Genomic DNA, 25,358 nt, shown 5'->3' on the forward strand with positions numbered 1-25,358 from the left:
GTGGCATTTTCAAAAAGCAGGATTTTTCAGTTAACCCACTACAATATATCTTTCAGAACAAAAAAAACAAGAAAATGTCGTCAATACAAAAATCGATGTTTGATATTAAAATCGCGTGAATGAGAATCGTTATATTAGCAGATTCCGGCAAAGTTCCAAAGATTCAAAATGGGGAAAATTCGCCGAATCAAAAGAATCGAACTGGCTGAAGAATCACGTGTATGTAAACGTTTTGTTATCAGTCTATTGCAAAAGTTTCAAAATTCCGCCGGATCATAAGTTTTTAATTAGTGGAAGTCCGCAAAACAGTGGTCTTAAGATACGATGGGATACTCGCGATTTTTGCGAAAAAATCACCGTACCCTGCTTTTAATTTTTAGACCCGGAAGAATGATACGGAAAACCAGGAATACAATCACCTCTAAGAGTATTCTGCTTGTTCTCTTGGGTAGGTATGAAAGTTACGAAGATATGGACATGAACATCGAAACATAACAGCCACTATGTGAATAGGTTATTCATTATTCTTCTCCAATGATACAAGTAAAAATGTAGAGCTTGTGCTGTACACAGACTCAATTTTCTTATTGATACAAGATGCTGTACGTCAGACGCTTGGTATATTGAAGCAAAATATTCACCGAGAGCAGAAGGGTGCGAGTTCAATGTCACCAATTTTTTTCACCAATAAATAATTAATCTAAATAAACAAACGAATGCTCAATAGAATAAATTCAGCATTTGCTTTGGCTTTTACGCTAAATGGAATTAATTCAAAAATATTCGATTGCTGAAATACCTAAATATGAAGGGAGAAAATATATTACGATAAGTTTTTGAGAAAGTCGATATAAATAATAAAACTAGAAACCAATGAGGAAAACTGGCAATCCAGACTAAATAAAATTCCTTATTAGAAATTCAGATTGTTACTGTCGGAAGCTACGGATAGTGATCATGAGTGACGCAGTTGTTAAACTGACTCACTCTTTTGTTCCGCATAAGTAAACGGACCTTGTTTTGTCATTGAGGTAAACAGAACACCAATCCCTTCTCTTCAGTTTAAAATAATTTAACTAAAACTTTTACAGACGATAATAACTGAATTTTAATTTACAAAAATCGTTTGAAAAATTTCTTTTTCAAAGGATATGTAAGCATGACTTAAACTGTTTAAGTAATTAAATAAATCACTTTGACATATAAGGGTTAAAGCTATAATATAATCAATCCAAAAGCAATGTTGCGAAAACAGATGAGTAGATGTTTACATAAGTGCCGTTGATTGAAATTACTCTAGCTAATTTTATACTTTCAGTCAAAATTTCGTGTATTTCTCCGTTAGTTTTAATAGGAAAAAATATTAATGCTCCATTAAAAGACAAGAAAATAAAATACACTTGAGATGAAGATATTTAGAAAAAAAATTAAAATTTACTAAAAAAGAAAGTGTTATGTCAATGATATTTTATCCTCTCGTCTCTTTTGTAAATTGATAAATACTAATAATTGTATGAAATTGTTGGATAATTTTTTTCTCTACGTATCATTATAATTTTTCTGCAAAAAATGAAACTAGAGTGCTATTAAAATATTATTTTCATGTTATAATGCACACAACACAGATGAGATCAACGACTAAGACATATATCAATAGATATTCTATTAATATTCCCTTTTTGTTGGAATATGTTTTAAAATATATAAAGATATTTTTAAAAAAAAGAGTGCTCTTTAACCAAACGGTTTAATTAATGATGATGCAAAATTGATCAACATTTTTTGAAAAATCTATTATTTATTTTTCGTGAAAATTTAAGTTCTGAACTCAATTATTAGCTTTCAGTTTAAGTTTTATGTTGTTGTTTCTGATGCTACTTGCCAATAAGTCAAAATAATTAAGTCAAAATTTCCATCTTTTACCTTTATAGCATTTTATATAACTGAAATCTTACTTTTTTCATGTTCAGATTACTTTATAATCTTAATCAACTTATTATTAATTTAGCAAAATAACTTTTTAACTAATTTAAAATAGTTTATTATAACTTCACTTTTAGAACTTTAACTAGTGAATTTTAAGTAAAACTTATTGTTTTATAAAATGTTAAGGCCGTTAGGCCGTTTTGTGACTTATATAAAGCGAAGCTTCTATTTTTTTTTTTAAACTTTAGGGCTTAATTAATTTTCAAAATGTATTGGTCTTATTGTAATTAATAGAATAAAATATATATTGGTATTAAAAGTATGAAAAAAAGATTAAATTTTTCCAGACAAGTATGATGAAATATTAAACAATTACACGGGGTTACTCACATATGCTTCGTTTTATTTACTTTATTCTCTTTCTCTAAAAACATTTTTTAGAGATCATATCAAAATATTTTTGCACTTGAAGGAAGCCAGCCTCTGTAAGAGGACGAAAAAAGGAATGCAAAGTAATTAAATCATAGAACGATTTCCTACAATTCTATTGTTCTAGGAAGACAGGAAACACGAAGTTCCGGTGCTTGTGTGTGTCGCATAAAAATCGAAATAATTGGAAACGTCGCAAAAAAAAAAAATTATCGAATATATTTATTGTTTTAAATACAATTCAAAATTTCGAACAATTAGTTTTGATATAATTACTAAAATGAGGATGTATAAATAGTTGTCGGGAATTCCTGAAAATTTTTGAAACGAATTCAAAAATGTTGATCAATAATTCTTCACGAGTTTACACAGTTATTATTATGAATTGAAATAAAGCTTATTGTGGTTAGTTACAGTAATAAGAAAGAGATTAATAAATCAAGCAGCAGCATTTCGTAATTTGATTTTAAAAAAATTTTACGTAAAAGTATCCAGATGCGAAAATTATTTTATTTTAGTTTTGTAAAGGGAATGGTTATATTTGAAAAAAGTGCTTTAAACTTTACCAATATAAATGATATAAAATATTCATTTTAAAAGAGTCTCAGTGTAAACCCACATATGTTTTTAAATCATTAATTATAAACGTTGGCAATTATTATTGAGCTCGTCAATTTAGTTTATTATCCCAACTCTATATTGTATATAAGTTTCTCTCCCAAAATCAATTAAAGTTGAAAAATATGATTATAGAATATGAATGATTATAGAATATAGAATAGTCTGTGAATGATTATAGAATATGATTATAAGGAAAGAAACAGGATGCGAAGTAAGCATTCACTAAACAGAATAGGATAAAAGAAAAAAAATGCTTCAACGATTCTGATTTTTTTTAATTCCTTAAATTTAAATTTAACTATAAACTCAAAGGTCGCAATCAACACAGCATACGTGAATTATATTTATATATAACAAATAGTCACATGACATTGTGTTTACGGATATTTATAACTATTTTGAAATACTACCATAAAATCATTAAAACAAAATCTTCATGCTGAAGTTAATTTCGATTTAGAAAAAGTAATTAGAACCTAATCATTCATTTGTCGTTAATTTGATAAATCCAGGGGAAAGCAGCGAAACAATCTTTCATCACTTTAAAAGCACGCGAGAAATAATTAACTTTCCGTGTAATTAAAAGCGAGGTAAAGCAAATCGCTTACTCCATTTTCATTCAAGTAACTACCATAATGAATTCGGAGAAACGGTAAATCGCATAACAGCCTGAGAATACATTTTGCTCTGACAAAGCCAAAAGTGCATCAATAAAAGAGGTAGTGATTGCGGAAATATGTCAAGTGTTTTGTATTCATTATTACCGAATTCACTCATGAAATATGGCAGCTTTGTTTCCGTCGTGAGAGGCATGTAATATTAGAGATGAATAATTCATCTGCTTTTGACTATAGGAAGCATTTTTCCAGCGTGATTCGAGAGTTATAAAAAGACTATAAATTTCCTAGTCTACCTTTTTTTTTTCAAATTTTTTTTTTCTTCATTTTGGGGATAAATTTAGATAAATAGTTAAAGTTAATAGAAATAAACCAAAAGCTACTTTTTGAGGTCTTAAAAATAGTAATTGATTGATTATTCCTTAACCCCTTAATTTGAGCTCTCGAGTTAATTCGAGCGGGACAAACAGGCCCAACTGTGGACACTCGAGGTATTTCGAGCGGCGCTGTATTTTGTGCTGCTATAATTTTTCACACTCGAATATAATCGAGAATTGAAAATAACAATGTTGAAAGCTAAGAAAAAAAATCGTTTTATTGATATTTATGATTTACATAGGATTGAAAGCTATTACAGTTATTTATTCAAGAATAAAATATAGCCTTTTTCCATGGAACAAAAGCGCTGAATGCCAAAATCGTCCACCAAAAGAAAAGTTGAACCAGGAGCGGAATCAATTTATTACATAAAAAAAGTGAGTTTTTTTTGGCCGGTTTTTTTCAAAAATTCTGTGCGTTAAGGGGTTAAAATATTCCGAAAAAATAAATATCAATCGATATAAATAAATTCTGCAACCATGCTGAAAACTTAGATGTATAAAGTGTAATTGACACATTACAAATAATAATAATAATTAAAATTTAAAAAAAATGATGAAAAAAGAAAAGGCTTATCATTAGCGAATAAAATTGGAGAACTATTTTTTTTTTTACCGGATCTTAGATACTTTTGTATCGCTGATTTCAAATCTCTAAGTGATTTCAAATCTGTTTCTCTCGACAAGCTAGAGTTTTTTTAAATGCTTTTTTTAGTCTGTTTGCTGTAGAAATGTACAAGTTTAAAAACGTTATAGATAAAAAGAGGTCGCCTAAATGTGTGACAAACTACTAGAGGAGTTAGGACGCATTATAAGAATTAAAATTGCACAAGAACCCATGTCCGGAAATGTCGTCATACGCAGCTAGGAGCGCTTCCTAATTAACAACTGTTTATTCGTGTGCTTCTGAACAGGTCATAATAGGAAGCACCCTAGCCACGTACGACATTTCCAGTCATGAGGTTCCTATGCAATAGTCACCCTGATGGTGGATACTAACTCCCTCAGAAGTTTGTCGCAGCATTAACACTATCATTTGTTATACATAACGTTTTGAAATTTCTATATTTCGTCAAAAAATCGACTAAAAATGTCATTAAAAAAAATTATTGCTTCCAGAGTAAAACGGAAATCCCCACATCCGAATTAGGTAAGATCAAGTATTGCGTACTTTTGCAACAGAAGATTTGCTCCCTAGTGTAATTATTAAGATTAGTTGATTTTCAATTTTGTTTTTATTGTTTTATTCGTTGACCAGATAACCAAACCAAAATAAATGTAGATAGAAAATACATTCTTTCACCTCATCTTAGTTCTCTAAAGGAAGTTTGAAATTGGCGAATAGGCAATAAAAAATTCGCTGTCAATCATGTTATTACTGTTGTGGGAAAGCATTAGTGAAACCTAGTTCAAAAAATATTGTTTCTAAAATAGGGAAATAAGGCGTTTGGGAAATCGTGTTCCCTTGCGTGACATCGAAAGATAAATCCCAACATTTTTTTTTCTTTTTTGTTTTTATAAATCCCGTTAATCCTTCCAGAACTGAAACGCGTTCCGTCCAGTGATGTCATAGCAAGCGAGAACTTCACAGCAATTGATTAGAACCTTGCAGGAACATTAATCACTAGAAATAGCAAGAAATTTACGAAGAAAAAAAGGGAATGAAAGCACGTTAACTCATTTAACAAAGGTTACTAGGAATGGAGTTTCTTATGAGTTAACATGTCATTTTGACACCTATTGACTGTTAATTACATTTAGATAGTTATTTAGAGAAAAAAAAAATTAAGTTGAATAATTACTATTTTTCAAACAATGAGGTTAATTCTTCTCTTTTTTTATAAATAAACCTAAATCTTATTAAAATAACACATTACATAGAATTCTGTAAAAATCAAACATTATGTATAGACAAATTTACTTCTTGCTGTTATAACTAGTCTGCGTAAATTCTAATATGCAATTTTCAAAAGGCGTATATACAAGATGTTTCCGAAGTACTACCCATAACATCCATTTTCAGTTCCCCTGTCATAAATTAAAAAAAAAAATGCACGCAATAATGTCTCAAAATAGTATTTAATCCAGGTAAAAACAAAAACGCCATCAAAACGCGTCGAATCACAATTCAGCTGCCGAGATTAAAAACCTCAAAGATCGTTTAATGGCTGGAGGAAATTAAGAAGAGGTTAAAGGAGATTGTCAGAAGCAACTTTAATTTTTCTCCAGCAATTAAATTGGTTTCAATATTTTCATTTCCGCTTTCCTCATTAGAGTATACTTAAGTAACGTGTTCATTTTTTTCTTGTAGAGATGTCAGAATTGTTGGGAGTTTTAAAACTTTTGAAATTCATAGTGATAACTACCGAAAAAAGCGATTAAAAGACTACTTTGATTTAGATTTGGTGTTTCCAAAAACTTAAATGAGCGATTCAGAATTTCTAATTTTCTTTTTTCAAAACTTCTGATTTTCCACCGCGGCCAACCCGTATTATTTCTGGATCGTGTGCCCACCAACCTCGTGCGTCTTTGCCTGGTAAATAAAAGGCTATCTACACTTTAATCGTTATATTTTAACGAAATTTTACTTCAAAAGTGTAGGAGCTGTTGAAGGTATGAAAAAAATTTTCTTGCAAGGTTATATATTTTACATGAATGCTGTCTGAAGATAAGCAAATAAACAATAAAAATCATGCTCCTTCGGTTCATTCTAAATGTTTCAAGGCACATTAAGTAGAAACCTTTATCCAAAGTTTGAGTTATCCAACTCTCCTCCTTCAATTGCATTGTTAGAAATTTGAGAGCGCGTTGTATCATAATATCTGTCAAATTTGATACAACCTTAATATCATTCTAAGTTGAACCATATTATACTTCTTCAGCTTGATTACACGAAACTATGTCTTAACTTAAGCGGAAACGTGGGAACAATATTTTTCTGAATCTTACTCTCTCTCTCTCTTTATATATATATATATATTTCATATTTCGTGGATCGAGAATTCAAATCTGTCTATGTTTATTTAGGCGAAATATGTTTTTATGTCTGATTTCGATCTTCTGCACTAATTAATGAGCCGATTTAGGGTCAGTCTCAGGATCATTAATATTGCATGTTAGTACGCGAAAATCCATCCCATTAGATCAGAAGTTATTAAAATATTTTTTTTCCTGCAATTCTGTATATAATATTGTGAAAAAGTTAAAAAGATACTGTTTTAACCCTTCGACCTAGATGGGACCGCTGTGTCCCTTTTTTACATTTTTTTTCTGGCTCTCTAATTACAAGCAAAAATATGTTTTGGTATTTTGTAACTATAAAAGCAGTCTAATTAGTTACGAAAAAAATCTGTTAGATTATTGGAGTTATATTTGTACTAAAATATAAAATTCAAATAAAGTAAACTAAAAAAATTTTCTTTCTTATTCATATTTAAAAATTCATCAATAATTGATTTTGTAAATTGAAGAAATTTCAATGATTAAAAACTCTTTCTCTTAGATCTATGTAACTGCAAATGAGTGCAAATTTGAAAAAAAAAATTATTGTCTGGAAGTGAGCCGTGTTTGAAAGATTTTACTTTCAGCACAAAAAAAGGACACCGATTCCTCAGGTTTTATTTCATAACCATAAATTATTAAAAAGCTAACCATAATATTTCACACTTATTTCACCTGAATTAATACAAAATAGTTAAAAAAAAAAGCATGAAAAATATGTTAATCAAAATTCTGCGTCAAATGGTTGATTTTTATAAGATAAATTTAAATCATCCTCAGCGCAAGTAAATGTAATCTCGATTTAATCCTAAAACAAGAAGAAAAAAAAAACATTATTGGAATTTTTTTCACAAAGTTGATTCTCTGGACAGCTCAATTAACGTAACTATTTTCAAAGAAGCATGCCGTGCGGGTTCGATGTAAGGGTGCAGTCGAATTTTCTGATCAATTACTATAGGAATCGTATGAAAAATAAACAAGTTACGATGCGAATCGTGACAGAAACCCGAAAATACGCATGACGTGTCTTACATTACTAGTAACAATTAGAGCACATCCTTTCTCCTTATGTGTTTGACGCGGATGTGATGTTAGTTTAAAGATTAAACTGTTTGGCGTGATTTTTATGGTGGCTGAAATACAAAGCCAGACATTTTTATGCCTTTTCACCATACCATCGAATGCAGGATAAGGCGTCCATTTGAATGCGGATTACTATCACATAAATGTCTATGAATTATGTGAATTGCATGCGTATATGTAAATGGATTACAATCTGATTTCATAATGCAATTGATTTGCTTTTCACTTTCAATAATTGGAAATGCAATGTGGCAGTGAGTATGAGATAAATAAAAAGAAAATAAGACCATAATAACAGGCTGTTATATTTTGAAATTTATTAATATAGTCTTATTCGATTTTTGTTTTCAATTAATAGATTTAAAATTTAACCCTTTGAAGAAAACAAATTTATTGTAACTTCTGTAAGAAACTAGCTGATTGCTCATTCTTCGTGCAGGGTAAATTAAAAAAAAAAAGAAAAGAAAAGAACTAATCCATGTATCAGTACTGAACAACTCAACGAAATCATGCACAAAATTAAAAGGCATATACCGACAAATTTGATAAAGCTAAAATAATTGTAATTTTTTTAATTTCAATATTGACTAAACTTGTTTCTGTATAAGAAATATTTATAAATGATTTTTTTTTTAAAATAAAAATGCTGCTATTCGGCCGCAGACTATTCGGTATCAATCAGCAACCGCTGGGATTGATATGAATTCTGCGAATGAATTCGAATTCTTCCTCAGTGGGAGGGAGACGAACACTTTATCCCCTAAGCCACCGCGACCCATTGCTTTTTGTTGGATGGTTTAGGAGTCTATAAAGGACAAACAACGCACACACACACGTGTAATATATATATATATATGTATACTGAAGTTTAGAATGAATTGTTCATAAAACTTTTCCCAGTACGAAATTCTAAATATATACAGTTCAATATCAATTTGTGGTTGCATTACAGCCTTAAGTCCTTTATTTTATTACAAGAACGAAAGGATAAAAAAAAAATGAGTAGTCATAAAAAGGTTAAAATTAAAGTAGTTTTTGGTAGTTGAAATGAAACTCCTATTATCTGATTGAATTTGAATTTAATACAATTATGAACGTTGAATTTAATACAATTATAATTTTTCTGAGGTAATTTTTAAATTTTATGTATCCTATGAACACATTTCTGAATTTAAGTATTCAGACGCACAGCAGTCCTCGAGTTAAGCATTTAAGTGATAAAATGCAAAAAAAATTTTTTTTAAAGGATTATTGTAATAAAGTTGGTGAAAATTAAAACAGTTGTGTGTAGTATAATTCTGGCTAAAAAATGCTTGAAACAGACTATTCCTTTAACATCCGCATACGCGCATGCGAAATATTGACCAATCGCATTTTTGTTACTGACGCATGTACAAATTAACCAATCAGATTCTAAGGAGGACTTTGTCTCTGCTTTGCTTTATGCATATGAAAACGCGTGAAAAGAAATTTTATCGATTTAATTTGCTTTATGCTCGATTTTATAACCATGTGCGTTTTTAACTACGTTGCAATTCAGACTGAACTATAGTATCTTATTATTGAGTTTAAGATGAAAATCAACTTGAACAACTTATAACGATGATTTATTATTTATAAGTATAATTTATAAGTATAATTTATAAGTAAAACAACGAATTCTTATCCCAAGTTCTCCTCTTTCAGAACGATAAAAAATATTTTCACTTATTATTTCTTCTCTTAGTTTATTCACGTAAGTTCTGGATTTATAGAGTTATTTTTTTTCTTTTTTCCAAAATGAATAGTTAGCTTTCACTGTTGGATTTAATGATTGCATTGCATGCATCAGCAATTTTAAATTGTTGATACAATCTGTTCTTATTTATGACATGTAATATAAATATTGTAAAGAAAATTAATGTTAAAATTATATTCAAATATGTATAACTGTCGTACATCTTCAGTCAATATGAAAAGTTCGTATGCATCTGCATTGTATTATGATGAGTTCTAAAAATGCTCAATAAATTGCGGGAACAGCAAAAAGGAAAAAAAATTTTCGCCTTCGATTTTATTCCCAATAATAGTTAGAAATTTGTCCCATGATGTAAGTATTTCTATCCATGAGATAAGTAAATTGCAATTTCACAAGAAAATTTAAAATTTGAAATATTTTATAAGACTTCGATCAATACTTAAAGTAATAGCATTATGTATTTAAAGAAAAAATTGCATCTTATTATTTGCAAAAACAATTACATTAGTGGGACTTTCTTGTACAACATAAGATGTAAAAAAGGCCACTTTTGTCAGATAATAGGAATATTATAAGCAAACCAGCAAGTATAAGTAGAAATCGCGTCAACTTTCTTTTGCATAAATACAGTCCTAATTCAGTAAATAATTCTTTGTATGAACAAATATTTTTAAAATTGCTGCTTTGAAAAAAAGTAGAAAACTTAAATGTTGTCCCGAGAAAAATCATTGATATTAAGGCTTCACATTTTCGTATCATGATCAAAGGCGTTATTATAGCATGATGTGGTCAGCGTTGCGCGCAAGCCGCCTTTACTTCTCAGGCAAGCTGGCACTCATTGATATAAAGCTGAGAAAGCGTCAAGCTAACACAGATCGAATCCCAGTCTTTCACAATACCAGCTCAGTGCGTTAACCGGTCGCGGATCATCCAAAAAAGGTATAGAATGTTTAAATTTATAACATGCACAAGTTTCGTATTGCACTATTTTAAATAAATAGTGCACTTTCGTAATGCTTAAATACTCATTTTTAAAATGAAGCTAAGTCACGTTTTTCTTTTCTAATCTTTTTTTAAGAAAAATTTATGACGTATGAATTTTTTAAGCCTGAGCCACAAAATCTTAGTCACGCTGAACATTTGGAGTGTAAATACGCAGTTCTGCTGTTCTTTTCGTAGAAAATACTATACAGGTGTGTGCTGATTTTTTTCTAACTGGCTAATATTAAGCCTAATTAAGGTTCAGCGTGACTAAGATTTTGTGGCTCAGGTATTAAATATCCATACGTTATAAATTTTTGTATAAAAAAAAAGAGCATAAAAGAAAAACGTGATTTAGCTTCATTTTAACAATGAGTAGTTTGTTTCAACATCTTTTTAATTAATAAAATACATCAATCAGCAGTTTTTAAACTTACAGTATCGGCTCATATATATTATTTTAGTAAGAAAAGAGAATTTATAAGATACTATTTAAAGAATTATGCTTTGATAGGAGACGAGCTCATTTAACAAACTCACAAATCAACGACTTTTCTAAAATTTTGTTTGAGACTTTAAATTAGTAGCAATTTAAATATTAAAAAGCTTGTTTTCTTTAAAGGAAAAATAACAGTGAGACTACAGTATACTAGAATACATTGTAAGAATAATACGAGATGAAAATATTTAGATAACTGACTCTATTTACGCACGTTATGATGCGGAAACATTTAGTTTTATCATTTAACATTTATATTTAAATCGATAGCATAAAAATAAATATCACGAAATATAAATTTAAAGAAAATAATTACTATCTGCTATTTAGATTAAATCTGAATTTAATTAATAAGCTTCTTCGTTTTTACAGTATGTGTTAACTATAAACAAGTCTTAGCTGCTTTGGTGGACTTGATAAGATAATATTTTTTTAAAGCTACTTTTAGAAGAATACTTTTTGCTGAGGAAATAACTCAATGAGTTTATTTTCATATAAAAATTGAATCCAGTCATTCATGAAATTACCATTCTTCTCCTTAATGAAAAACTCAGCATATTTGATAATTGAAGCGGTCAGTGTTATAAGGGGGTATGTTACAAATCTACACTTTTGAGGGGGGGGAGTGTCAATTGCGGAAAGATTGTTTCAATAGCTTCCAAATTGTCCAATTCTCTTCTTTAGGCAGGCTAGAAAATTACTCGGTATTTGATAATCGGTGATTGATATTCCGAAACCAACAAAAAACTTATTTTTGTAAAAACGTTGCTTACCCCCTTTTAAAATTGACCGCTTTTTTTTTTCTTTTACTAATAATTGAATTTAGCGATGCAATTTAAAAAATATGAAAATTGCATAGAATTACTGTAGTTATATTCAGGGTAATTAGCATTCTTTCAATATTTATTAAAAAGATAGCTTGCTCTAAAGAAATTTTTAATTATTATTATAAAGTAAAATTAACGGTCACCACCAGCCACAGGGCAACAAAATCAAACAAATGGCGATTAAAAGTTTGCCTGCCAGTCGCCACACGATCGTTATTTTCTTCGTCAAAATGAGGCCACGTAAGCATTTTGCTATTATTATTATTATTTTTTAATAAATATGGAGTTTTTATAAATGCTATATATTATTCGGGAAATTACTTAATTTAAAGTTTGTTTCCCAATTTTTTTTATAATTTTATAAAATGAACATTTAATGTTTACCACATTTTGAGAAATGATTCAAAAGAAATGCTTTTTATTCTTAATATCAATAGTTTATTTGATTATTTAACATTTTTGACTTTTGAAAAATTGGCTACATGTTTCAAAATGTAGCCACATGTTTTAGAAAGTGGTCCACATCTGTTAAAATTGTACACTGTTAAAAATTCTAACTGACCAACAGCCAGTAAGCAAAATTTATTAATTTTGCCCTATAGTGATAAGTTCAAAAATCATGAAAAATAAAATCATAAATCTTGAAAATTCAAGAACCGTAAGGAGAAAAAATAAAATAAAATAAATAAAAAAACTGCGAAAAATCAGATTCATTCCAATTTTTATTTTTATTTGTTTACTTTTTTTTCATTATTTTATTATATTCATTTATTTACTTTTTTTTTGAAAATTAGAGCTTAAAAAATTTACTGCTTTAAAAATTATTTTTTTTATATGTTTATTTATTTCCATTTTACTTCAAACTTCGTATAAAAATTTACTCATTATGCTTTCGCAATTTTTTATGACAATACTTCTCATCTAAATCAATCTATCTACAAATGAATAAAATTAAAAAAAAAAAGAGTAATTATGAATTAAAAGATAAAGAAAACTATTATTACATTAAAAGTTAAATTTTAGGAGAAAAAAATAAACTTTGTTATTTAAATGTTCTTATCAATTATCAAAAAAAAAGCATCAAAAAATTTCATAAAAAATTCTTTTATTAAAAAAAAGGATTATTCACACAATACATTAAAAATTGTTTGCGTACCTTCTTTTTTTCTTTAAAAAAAAATTGAAATAATTTGTAAATAAATAGGTTATGATTGAACTATCAAACATCAATCAAAAAATTCATTTTTATTTTAAATATATGACGATAAAGTAAATAGCAATATGTATAAACAGTGTTTTTCACACACAACGTTTTTGTAGACAAGAACGGAAACTTTCAGGTTCAAAATTGAAAAATTTGAACCTGAAGGCTTCAAATAAAAAAATAAAATGAAAATAATGAAAAAATAAAAATAAAATGAAATTAGGAATTGCCGAAAGAGTTTACTGAACGCTCGGTCACTTGTTTTTCTAATTCAGCTACATCTGCTTAAAAATTAGCATAACAAACAAATAGTTGCCATGACATTTTATTACCATAACATCATGGAAATAGCATTTTTATCGTATGAAATAGTCGATGACATTGAAAGATTATTGATGACAGATATTTAGTAATTCTGAAAGTGTTTATTGATGCCTGGTTCAAGACTGAGAACAAATAATTTTCGAAATATAGAATAGTCTTAATTAAATTAATGGTACCATCAATTAGAAAAGATTAGTAATGAAAGAATTAGCTTGATATTGAAAATACTTTCATTTCTATGTACAAAAACACTGTATGGACATTGAGTCGAAGAAGATGTTTTTTTTTCTCGTATATTTACAAAAAAGTTCACTTAACACGCTTATGCACTTAGATCTTCAATATAAGAAACTTTTTTTTTTTCAGATAAATTGACCGTTATGAATTTCTAAGTTGGGATATCGTGATACAAATTTCATTTGTTCGTTAGAAAAATATTAACTAAATTCATTTAATTTAAAACGCATAAATTTAATGAAATTTTTCTAAAATTTCCAATCGTTTTGTCGGAACATCGAGATGAACATCATTTAATAAACTAGAGGGCTCTTTATACTCGTCAACAACTACGATTGCTGAGGAATCGATTTTGTTTTTTGACAAACTTTGTTCTTAAATCTGAGTTAAAGATCTTTCAATTAAAATATGTCAAGCTTTTTATTATGCAATACACGTTTGATTCCACTTAATATGTTTTCGATTCTGTAGGGCTAAAATTTGAATCTAATACCAATAATGGGTTACCTGCAAGTGACGTAGTGAGGGTAGATCTATCCTGATTGGTTGTTGATACGTGGTATTTGTTTACTTTAGAAGTTCTTTTCATTCTATTTTGAGTAAGCCAAGCCCGTCAAGTCTCAATTCTCTTAAGTGACACATTCTATATTCTTTCAAAAACATTCTTACTTAAATATTCTTTCACTATTTATTTCTTACTTAACACAAAGACATGCACGAAGCTATGAACTAATTACGTGTCGAAGTTGCCAGGTACATAAAGCAGAAATATATCACGATTACAATAATATACATAAAAAAATAATAAATAAGGAAAGTAAAAGACGAAGACGAGAAATAATTATATTTTAACAAACTTTATGTGCGATGCGGCGTTGAATATAATTAACTTTTAGTTGATTAACTTCCTAACTTATATGGAGAAACTTAGCACGACTTTAACACGCCATCTTGTTTACAAACGAACAGCTGGGAGCCGCGATGGCTCAGGGGATAGAGCGTTCGCCTTCCAATGAGGCGAACCGGGTTCGAATCCCAATCGATACGAATTCCGCGTCCAGCTTGCTCCGACAACGGTGCTGACGTGAAATATCCTCAGTGGTAGACGGATCATGGGTTAGAGTCCCCTTGCCATCAGGCCAACCGTGGGAGGTTCTCGTGGTCTTCCTCTCCGTGTAAAGCAAATGCGGGTTAGCTCCATCAAAAAGTCCTCCACGAAGGCAAATTTCTCCCAATACTCGATCCAGGAGTTCCCTTGTCTTCTGGATTGAGTTCAAAATTACAAGGCTGCGGAAATAAACATTAGTAGTCGTAAACCCATAAAATTGGGTCGGCTGTTCAACGACGGTTATAAAATAATATAAAATGAAATGAAAAGATCAGCTGGAGCTGATATCATTGGTCACGCGTCTGTGTATCAGTGTTCGTCTTCTTCGCGAGTTACAAGTACTAAAGTATATACCAGGAAAGAGTAAAATTTTGTGTAATATAGTATATTTTACTTTCTCATAATTCTACATTAATTTTATTCCCCTGTTTTGTTTCTTGTCAATTTTAAACCACATATGTTCATTTTGTCCTTACGTGTATTTATGCTAGCATTCGAAATGCATATGTTCTCAATGCTCATTTTAAACCCAAGTAATGAACGAATGTTATATCAAGGAAAAGCGAATTAAATCGCATAATTCTTAAGACTTTGGTCACAAATTTTTCTCACCACGTGAGTAACTAAATTCTTTATGTGATTGATTATCAACAATGTTGCACAATTCCTGAGAATTAATCAAGACGAATCTGCAAACGACGCCCCCCCTTTTTTCCCCTCTCTTTATTCTTCCGTGAATGTTTTAAATCCATTAGGCCTAAAATTGATCAAGTGAAAAAGATTAAACCACTTCATTATCTTTTACAGCTATCAGAACGGAACGTTCTTAAAATTGCAGGGTGTAATCATTGTTATTTTTGATTCAATTGATTCTATCACAGCCAGACAGATAGGATTGTTTGCCTTCCATAATCAGTAAAATAAATAATCTCTATTTTAGTATTAATAATTGAAACAGCTTATGAGTATTTAAAAAAAGAGAAAATTTATAATACAAATAGCGTTTAAAATTTTATAAAACCATTCAAATTATCATTCAAATTTTCATTTAATAGACTAAAAATTGCATATTCAATATTTTTTATTCTTACCTTTTGTGTTTCGTTTTCTTAAAATATTTTTATTTGTATATTATTTGTATATTATTTGCATATTATTTGTATATTATTTGTATATTATTTGCATATTATTTGCACTTAAAAATAACCAATTTCAGAAATAGTTTTGTTATAGGGTTAGGCTTGTTTCAGGGCTTTTACGCATCAGGAAAAATATTTATTTAAATTTTTTTTTTCTCAAAAAAGAAACTACGACTTTTAAACATTTACTACTAATTATTATCAATCATTACTTTAAAAAAAATAGAAAATGTAACGAGTAAACCTGCGAATACATCTCAAATCTCAATCCATAAGACGAATGTAAATTCCTATATCTAGTTTTTTATTTTGTTTAAAATTTTAAATTAAAGAAAATATTTTACGTGTTTAAATGTAAATGAACTGACACGTAAACACACATATTTCCTCTTAATAAGTTTCGATTTTTAATAAAGTAAATTTTAAAATAGTGACTTTTCCTAGAGAAAAATATTGATTATTAAGAAAAAGTTAGTTTTGGAGGTAAGGGATTTATTTTATTTTATAACCGGTATTGAACAGATCACCCTATTCTGAGTTAAACTCCGTAGTCGTGAAGTTTTGAACCAAACCCAGACGACAAAGAAACTCTTAGATCAAGCATTGGGACAAACTACTCTTCGTAGAGGACTTTTTTGATGGAACTAACCTGCATTTGTGTTACATGGAGAGGAAAACGTAAATCTCCCATGGTTAGCCCGACGACAAAAGGATTCTATCCCAAGATCCGCTTATTACTGAGAATATTTTACGTCAGTAGAGTACTGACGTAAAATATTACGCCTACTGTGCTAACGTAATGAAGATTATTTCCCACATAATTCGAAAGCTGACACTTTCTGCAAATTTAATGTAAAGCGTTAACAGAAAGAAAATGGTGAACGAGAGTAATAAGTACGAATTATCAATTCAAATTCTAAATTATTATTTAATTATTGACAAACATACGCATTTCTATATAAAAAAATCCTGAATTTAAAATTTTGATCTCTATTACGAAAGTTATAAATTATTTGGAAGTTGTTTTCATGGTTTTCCTCACCATGTAATATATTTGCAAGTGAAATAAGTCTTCTTAATTTAAAGGCAATGTTTTAAACAAAAACAAATGAGGTTAGGCTATTTTTACTTAAGAAGTACAATATATTTTTATATTCCGCCTATTTATTTGAATTAACTGGATTATTACATACTTATTAACTGCGAATGCAGAAGTTTGACGAGCGACAGCGAGCAGGAGTAGTAAAACTAATAATTAAATTTTGTGTACAATTTTTTACTGATAAGCCAGAGATGTCAACTGCTCCAGATTTCAGAAAATATTTTAAAAAACGGTAGAGAATTACAAACTAAAATTTACCGATTTTCGGTTGCCAAATTTTAAAAAGGCTCAACCCGTTTTTACCGTAGTAAAAGAGTTTCTAATCACATAATCCTTTACATTATTTAGATGTAGTGGTGAAAAAAGACCCTATAAATTTAATTTACCAAGAATCATACATCGAAACTACGATTCGAAAATATTAATCTGTTGTCCGGAGCAAAATGTTATCTCTGGGTAAACTCGGGAAGCATTGTCACCCAAATCCATTAAAAAAAAAATCTCATTTTTCCCCTGCTAATCTATTTATTTTTAAACTGAGACTGACTTAATTGCACCTAGTATATAGTTGATTGTCATGTCATATGTTAAAATATTTTTCAAATTTACTACATCCAATATATTTTACTTTAAATAATTAAATCTCAGAATTTTGAAAGTGGTATTTTGTGAAGCTGTAGAAAAGAGAATCCGCACGGATTACTTTTCAATGCGGATGTAAGATAACATCATCAAACTAAAGATGAGATTTTTAACCTTTGATTTTAATGATTTTGGGAGGAAAAGAATATATTCTATAATGGAGGAGCAACTGAGCTTAAAATATTTTATTGCTTTCTTAAGTATAATAAAATTAGCTCTGTAGTTATAGTTTTTTTTTTTACCTGTTCAAAAAGTGTGAGAAAACTGTATTTTTAAACTCAATCACTACAAATCTCTTTAGACCGAAAGGTACTAATAGCGTCAATTTTTTACATACGTTATAAGTAATTACGCAGAATAGTTTAGTGAACCTTATTGAAAAGACATGATTTTCATTCTTTATTTAAGAGTCAGATTTGACGAGTTTTTGACATGTGCTACTTTTTGATAATTTTAATCGTGTACAAAAGAGTCAAAAGATTTAAGTTAAAAACCTGTTTCAAAAACTATCAAAAATCGTAAAAAAGAAGTACATTTAAGTATTAGCATAAATATTAAAATTGTAAGCAGCATTGTGCACTTAGTGGTGAATGTCATAGATTAAATATATTAAGTTTCTTATACAACTTAACATGAAATGAAAAATAAGTTTTTTAAAAAAAATATTTACACAAACATGTACTTCAAATTTAAACCATTATATACTGACAAAAGATCTGCTGGTTAAGCTATAGTTGTAAAAAAGATGACAAACTAACAATAGAAAAAGAGTTTTAATCTTTCAAATAATTTTCTTTGCCATCATTCCTTTCTATAAAAAGACCTATAACAAAATTAAGTTTAAAAGTTTAATTACTGTAAGTATAAACTCTTCAAAATCTTTTTGTATTATATTATTTTCAAATGTCAAATATTTTTCTACTAACTAATTTGAATTTTATGCAGATGTAAAGCTTCAAAATTTACAGAAAAAAAAATCTTGTGCATTATAAGACCGAATATAAAAAAAAACTAAATTAATGTTAATAGTATCTAAACGAACTATAATATCACTGTATTTTTGAATTCATAGAGTCCGTTAAAATATTTTTTTTTGAAAAGATAAGAGCTCTTAAATAAAATAAATCGATAAAAGACCACGAATACGAAGTGAAATTTTTTCCCTTTGCTTAAAACTAATTTCTAAATTAATATAATTATTGTAATTTATGTATTTATTTATTAGTATTTATATATTGGTATGTATTTGCATACAATTTTAATGCTTTGATATTAAAAAAAAACCTTGACATGAATTATAAATCTTGTGCTTGTGACCATAGTCCTAGGTTTTTGACCCTTTTAGCCAGCTTTCTGAAGCTCGTTTTGTCAGGAACCCTAATACAAAGAGTTGTACAAATATAATAATTTTAAGTTATAATAGTGCTAAATATGAACTCCAATTAACTTTTTGACCGACAGAATAATCAAGTTTTTAATGACAATAAAATACAAGTATTTCCTCCGATAGGAACGATTGGGCAATGATTTGATAGTTTTAATGCAAAATGAGTTATAATTTTAGGTTTTGTAGCAGAAAATTTTATAAATTCTCCATCGTTACTAGAGACACTTACAAAATTAACTAGAAATCTATATTTTTAGATCATAAGTAATTTTTATGAATGCTAATCTTTAGAATGATGCTTTGCACATAACATTTGATAGTAGATTTCATTTTAGAAACCAGTATTAAAATAAAGAGTTTGGTGAAATGAACTCTGCCAGATTTTTAACGCAATAAGGGGCAATTAAAAACTTAACTTTCGAAATTTGAACCACAAAACCTGTATTTTTAGAACATGAACAATTTTTACGAGAGTCTCTCTAAAATGGTGGCATACACTTTGCATTGAATTTCTAAACTTTAAGAAAGAAAAAACGTCATAATGTTGTTTTATCCAGAGAAGCGTGACTGATTTTTTAAAACAACAGAGGACAATAAAAAATTAAACTTCACGAATTTTCACCGTGAAACCTATATTTTTTGGAGCAAAAAAAAATTTTCAACCTGAGTTATTTTTTCCAAATTCTCACGCTGCGTTTGACCTGCAATTTGTTTTTTCAAAAAAATGTAGTAGAGTTATTTAGTGAGGAAAACGTGACTAAGCTTTGAAATTTACATGGGACGCTTAAAACAAAACCTAAATACTTTCCACTAGTCTGAGTCCTTAGAATGGTACCTTGCATTTTTGTATTTAAACATAAATTTAATTTTAAAAAAATAGCAGTTTGATGATCATTATAATAACTCATTATGTATTTTAAAAAAATGGTAGTTATTCAAATATATTTTGCAAACTTGTTCCAAGAAATTATGTCTTTAGATCATAATGATCTTGAATTTATCAATTTATTATAAGTTAGGAATTCATTAAAATTTAATCATATTTATTAAATAAATGCATTATAATTGGTTATTATTTATTATTTTAAAATTATTTATTTATAATTTATTATGATTATTGTTTATTACTTTTATTATAATTGAATTTATTATAATTAGTAATGAATTTATCATTATTATTGTACGGAATTTATAATGAATTTATTATAAGTTATGAATTTATTAGGAATTAAATGATAAATTTACGTAAGAAACTGAGTTACTGAATTAAATAGAATTTATAACTGTTTTTTTTTTCCTTTCATAATTACGAGAGAATTACAAATTTACACCACAAAAGTCTGGAAATTTTACACAGGTCAGCACATTATTAGTTTAAAACTTATTGAACTTAAAAGCTGAAATTCTCAACATTTTTGAAGATTTTTTATTTAAACAAGGAAAGGTGAGTGTGAGAATGCCCTTTGTCGGAATAAAATCCCTAGTGGATTGATAAACAATTAAATTTCAGAATAAAATATACATCATAAAAAAAGAGAAAAAGAAGAAAATCGTAGGTAGGCGAGGGGTTATTCAGATATACGACAATTCAGATTCGACAATTCAATATACGACAATTCAGGGGTTATTCAGATTCTATGACAAAATTTGCACGACCCTAAAGCGTTGAAAGTCGCTCAAGCATCTAGGAAATGTTAATGGACAAAAAAAAAAAAAAAAAAAAAAGGAAAAAAAGAAAAAAAAAGAAGAGTTAAATAGGTGGAGGAGGTATGCAAAAACAATTTCACCCATTTACATACCGGCATCCATTACGCAACAATACAGATAATCAAGCACTCTTTTCAGAATATGACGACAACGTCATAAAGCATAAAAAGTCTTTAAAAGTTACTTTCTTCAATAACTCCTTTTCATGAAAATAAAGCATATCCCTTCATTTAATAACCTCACATTTTAATTCAACAGCGATTTTTCACGAAATTTTAAAGTAAAAAAAATTATAATTTCATTTAACTTCCAAAAATGATACAGAATAATCCTTTAAACGTTTATATATATATATATATATATATATATATATATATATATATATATATATATATATATATATATAGAGAGAGAGAGAGAGAGAGAGAGAGAGAGAGAGAGTTTTTGACATTTTACACTATCTCTGAATTATTATACTTCTAATGTATTAAAGTATAAAAAATATGTTAAAATATAAAATAAGCTTTAAAGTTTGCGCAACTTGATATATATGCTTTTACTTTTTAAACTGAAGTCCATTTAAAGCTAAAAAGTCATTTACTAATTTTTGCTTATTATTTTAATTATCATTGTTGCATTTCTATGTTTCATAAAATTTTAGCGTTAAAAAACACAACCCAAAATAATTAAATTTTTCCAATATGTTTAAATTCATTAAAACACCAATCCTAAATAAATAAAATTAAAAAAATGGACATAATCACTTTTGAAAATAACGACACATATATATTGCGGTAGAATAACATATTGGCTAAAAAATGCCTTATATTCTGTTTTGTTTTGATCAAAACAACCAAGGTTAAAAAATGAAAGCTTAAAAATTATTAAGTTTTTTCCTCAGGCGTTTTAAGGCTGTTTCTATTATTTTACAAATAATTCAATAGCATTAGATTATATTAGACTGTTAAAATTTAAAAACTAATTTAGAAACTAACTTGGAACTAATATAGAAATTATGAATGCAGGTTTATTCCTATACTTAATAGAAGAAAAGGCTTTTAATAATAATAGAACATCTCACTGCAACATTAGAATTAAAAAACAAATGTGACTCAAAAGTCAAATAATTTTGCGAATATACAATATAAATTGTGTAGATAGTTGTCTTTTACATTAGAAATTATCTACTTATATTAAAGTTTATCTTAAATCACGAATGTTTCATAAATTTAAATAGATTTCGTTGAAATTATGAATACTTAATATATAAAGATATTTATTATTCAGAAGGATTGAAAATATATTTGTTTACAGTAACACTCAGCGAAAATTTTCTTTAATAATAATAATAAAAAGAGAAAAAAACTGCAGTTCGAGTTAAATTTTTCAATTCAATATCTAAACTTAAATTTTCAACTTAAAGCTTCAGTTCTTACTCAAAAGTTTTGGGACATTATTTTAAAACACAAGTATTTTCGGATAGTAGTAAATACGTATGTATTGTTGAAAAAATTGCTAATATTTGAAATTCTAATAAATTTATAAATAAAATAGCCTTACCTCTAATTGTTGAGAATATTCTTCCGTCAATTTTTCATTGGCACGGCTGATCTCTTCATTTTTTTCTAAAAGTGCTTTGCCCAACTCAGCTGCTAATATCAGGTCTTTTTCTTTTCGGGCTAGCTGAGCATAAACATCGTCTGCGTCCACATTATTTTGAGCTTGCTGATTCTCCATCTGGGATACGTAATCTTCCAGATCGCCGTAAAAATTGTGAGAGTATGACATTTCCTGCTGAATATCTTCCGCCCTGCAGGTGGTCATGCTGGCCGGAGCACAGCAAATTCAAAACATCCCGAACATTCTAATCTTATCCAACGACCTGTTTTCATTTGACTTTATTACTTTTTAAATTCTCAAAAAAACAGATAAATGCATTAACACTGCTATGGCAGTGGCAGACGATTCCTGGAGTTTAAAAGAACAACTCCACTCTAAAATATCACAATCTTTACAATATATCGCAGACGATTTATTTTTAAAAACTTTGAGAAAACGACTTTTTCATTTATTCGATGTTTTTCAGATAAAATACTCGTTAACAATAAAATGAAATCACAATATTTGATGGTAAATCACTCACTCAAAATTCTTGATTAGAATAACAGAAAAAATCATGAATTTAAAACTATAACAAGTGTATAATATCCGAAAGATAGCAGCTCTCGCATGCGAATCGAGAATTCATTTCTCACCGTATCCAGGTGAATTCTGTCATTTTTTCTTTTGCCACTTGATTTCAACCTGTAAAAAAATAGGGCAGACAAGTTTCCGCGCTATTTCAGTTTACATAAGTTAAAACTCTTTTACGAGTTCTTAAGGAAAATTAATAAAAATTAAAAATATATCTACAGTGGACAGATCAAGACACATAAACTTTAACGTAACGAAGATTCTTTGAAATATCCACGTCCACAACACACCATGCTCGTTTGATAGAACGCTGGCCAGTAACCTAGGGAACCAACTCTTACCTGTACGAAAATGATGAAAGATTTCATAAACCAATCAGAGTGAAGTTAAACGTGCTACCAAACAATTTACCTGAGTTTTCTACGCGCATCAAATTTGGCAGACTTTCGCATTATTTGGCGTCTTATTTATTCCTAAAAGAGAAAAATTATGTTCGCGAAACTTTAGTATTATTTTCAAAACTAAAATAAGTATTTAACGAAATATTTGATACATAATAGGACATGCTATTTAATCGTAATATATCTAAACCATTTTAAGTATTAAAAAGAAAAATCCATTAAAACGCTTTTATTAAATAAATAATTTTATTAATATATTTAAAAACATAAATATATATTTCTTTTTATTTATTTATTTATTTTAATAATTCTTTTATAAAATTAATATTGCATTTTTGTCTTATTCGTTATGTTACGTCCGGAAAATGGTTTCAACAAATAAAATAAAAAAATATATTAACAAGAATATTATTGAATTTTTTCAGCATAACATGTTAATGTAAATGCTCGTCATTTTAAAATAAGATCAGTTTTTTTAGCCAACATTTTCTTTAAAAAAAATAAAACTGATCTGTTGATGAATGTTGAGCAAAAGGCTGTTTTTTGTCATAATAAAAAATAATGTGTTTTTAAACAAATAACATGCTATTTTTATAGCAGTCAAGAGTATGTGACAGTTATTAAAAACTGTGAGATTGAGTTTTATAGATCACTAGCCAGTACTCAACCTGTTATTGCGAAAAGGACACAAAATATAAGTATGAAGAAAATTAAGAGTTTGGTGAAAATAAAAAGTGATTTCGTTTTAGTTTTTCAATATTGGAATAAATAATTCAACAGTATATTGTTTGATCTCATTAAAATATCCATAAATTACGATGTAGTAATTGATTTTAATGATTTTTATCTAGAATAAAATTCTTGTAACGACTTTTTTCAAAAATGTAAGATTTTTTTAGATATTTAAAGCCATTTGACTGTTTTAAAATCCATGATTTTATTTTACAAACATAATGTATATAGTTGAAAACCAAAACTTTGTTTGAGAATAGGGTCCTCAAGCTGTGATTTATTTATTCTTTGGTTACAGAACTTTGAAGACTCCCTTTAATAACAATGAGCAAAAGTCAACATTTAAACAGCTCCAGAAGCTTAGTATTTGAGTCAAAATAAAGTGAATAATAATCAATAGAGAATGTGAAGCTTACGGGGTCGAACAATCTATATTTATTTGAAAATGATCTAACTCCTTGAGTGTTGCAGATCTTACTAATTTCTGTCTAATTATAATTTCTAGATTTCTCTAAAATTATTTCAAAACTATTCCAGTAATTATTATAAAATAAAATAAATAATTAAATGTTCATTTACTTAAAATATTTCTGAGAGAAAGGGTTCCTCAGTGGACTGATCGTTAAGACACGATTTCCAGCAGATCACGGAAGTCAAGCATCACTGACTGCGGTCAGTGTGCTGGTGGGAGACCACTTGGATCAGTCTGCGTAGGGACCGAGGGTGTGCGGTATTGGTCCTCGTTAAACTGTTCTACCGTAAAGTGCTCGACTTCAAGTGCAGGTAGTCGGGCCACCGAAGCGGGGGTGCCATCCCCTCCGCAGAGGATCAAAATTGTGATGGCATGTCTTCGGATCATCCTCAGAGATGTTTCCCAGACCGTCGCCAATAGCCCATTGTGCAGCTCCAGTGCGACGTAAATGAACAACAACATCTGAGAGAAACGTTCTATGGGTAAGTTAATTTATTGTAATGAAATTTTAGCAAAGGAACTTGGATTAAAAGAGAAACTATGAAGACAATCATCATAAAAAATTTTGATAAAAATACTGATTAAGCGAATATTAAATTTGAAGAGGATTTA

The 25,358-nt window shown here is 28.6% G+C and overlaps 1 protein-coding gene across 1 annotated transcript in view; it reads right to left on the reverse strand.

The window, feature by feature from the left end:
* The window catches only part of LOC107454209 (bicaudal D-related protein homolog), an 86,324-nt gene extending 62,815 nt beyond the window's left edge, over positions 1-23,509 (reverse strand). Inside the window, exon 1 of the mRNA XM_043042467.2 lies at positions 22,509-23,509. Within this exon, the coding sequence (XP_042898401.1) occupies positions 22,509-22,772 (264 nt within the window). The 5' untranslated portion in view covers positions 22,773-23,509. The remainder of the gene's footprint in view (positions 1-22,508) is intronic.
* Positions 23,510-25,358: the final 1,849 nt, after the last annotated feature.

Source organism: Parasteatoda tepidariorum, chromosome 8 (assembly GCF_982258835.1).
Source record: "Parasteatoda tepidariorum strain Cologne lab strain chromosome 8, Ptep-v5.0, whole genome shotgun sequence".
Taxonomy (NCBI): domain Eukaryota; kingdom Metazoa; phylum Arthropoda; class Arachnida; order Araneae; family Theridiidae; genus Parasteatoda; species Parasteatoda tepidariorum.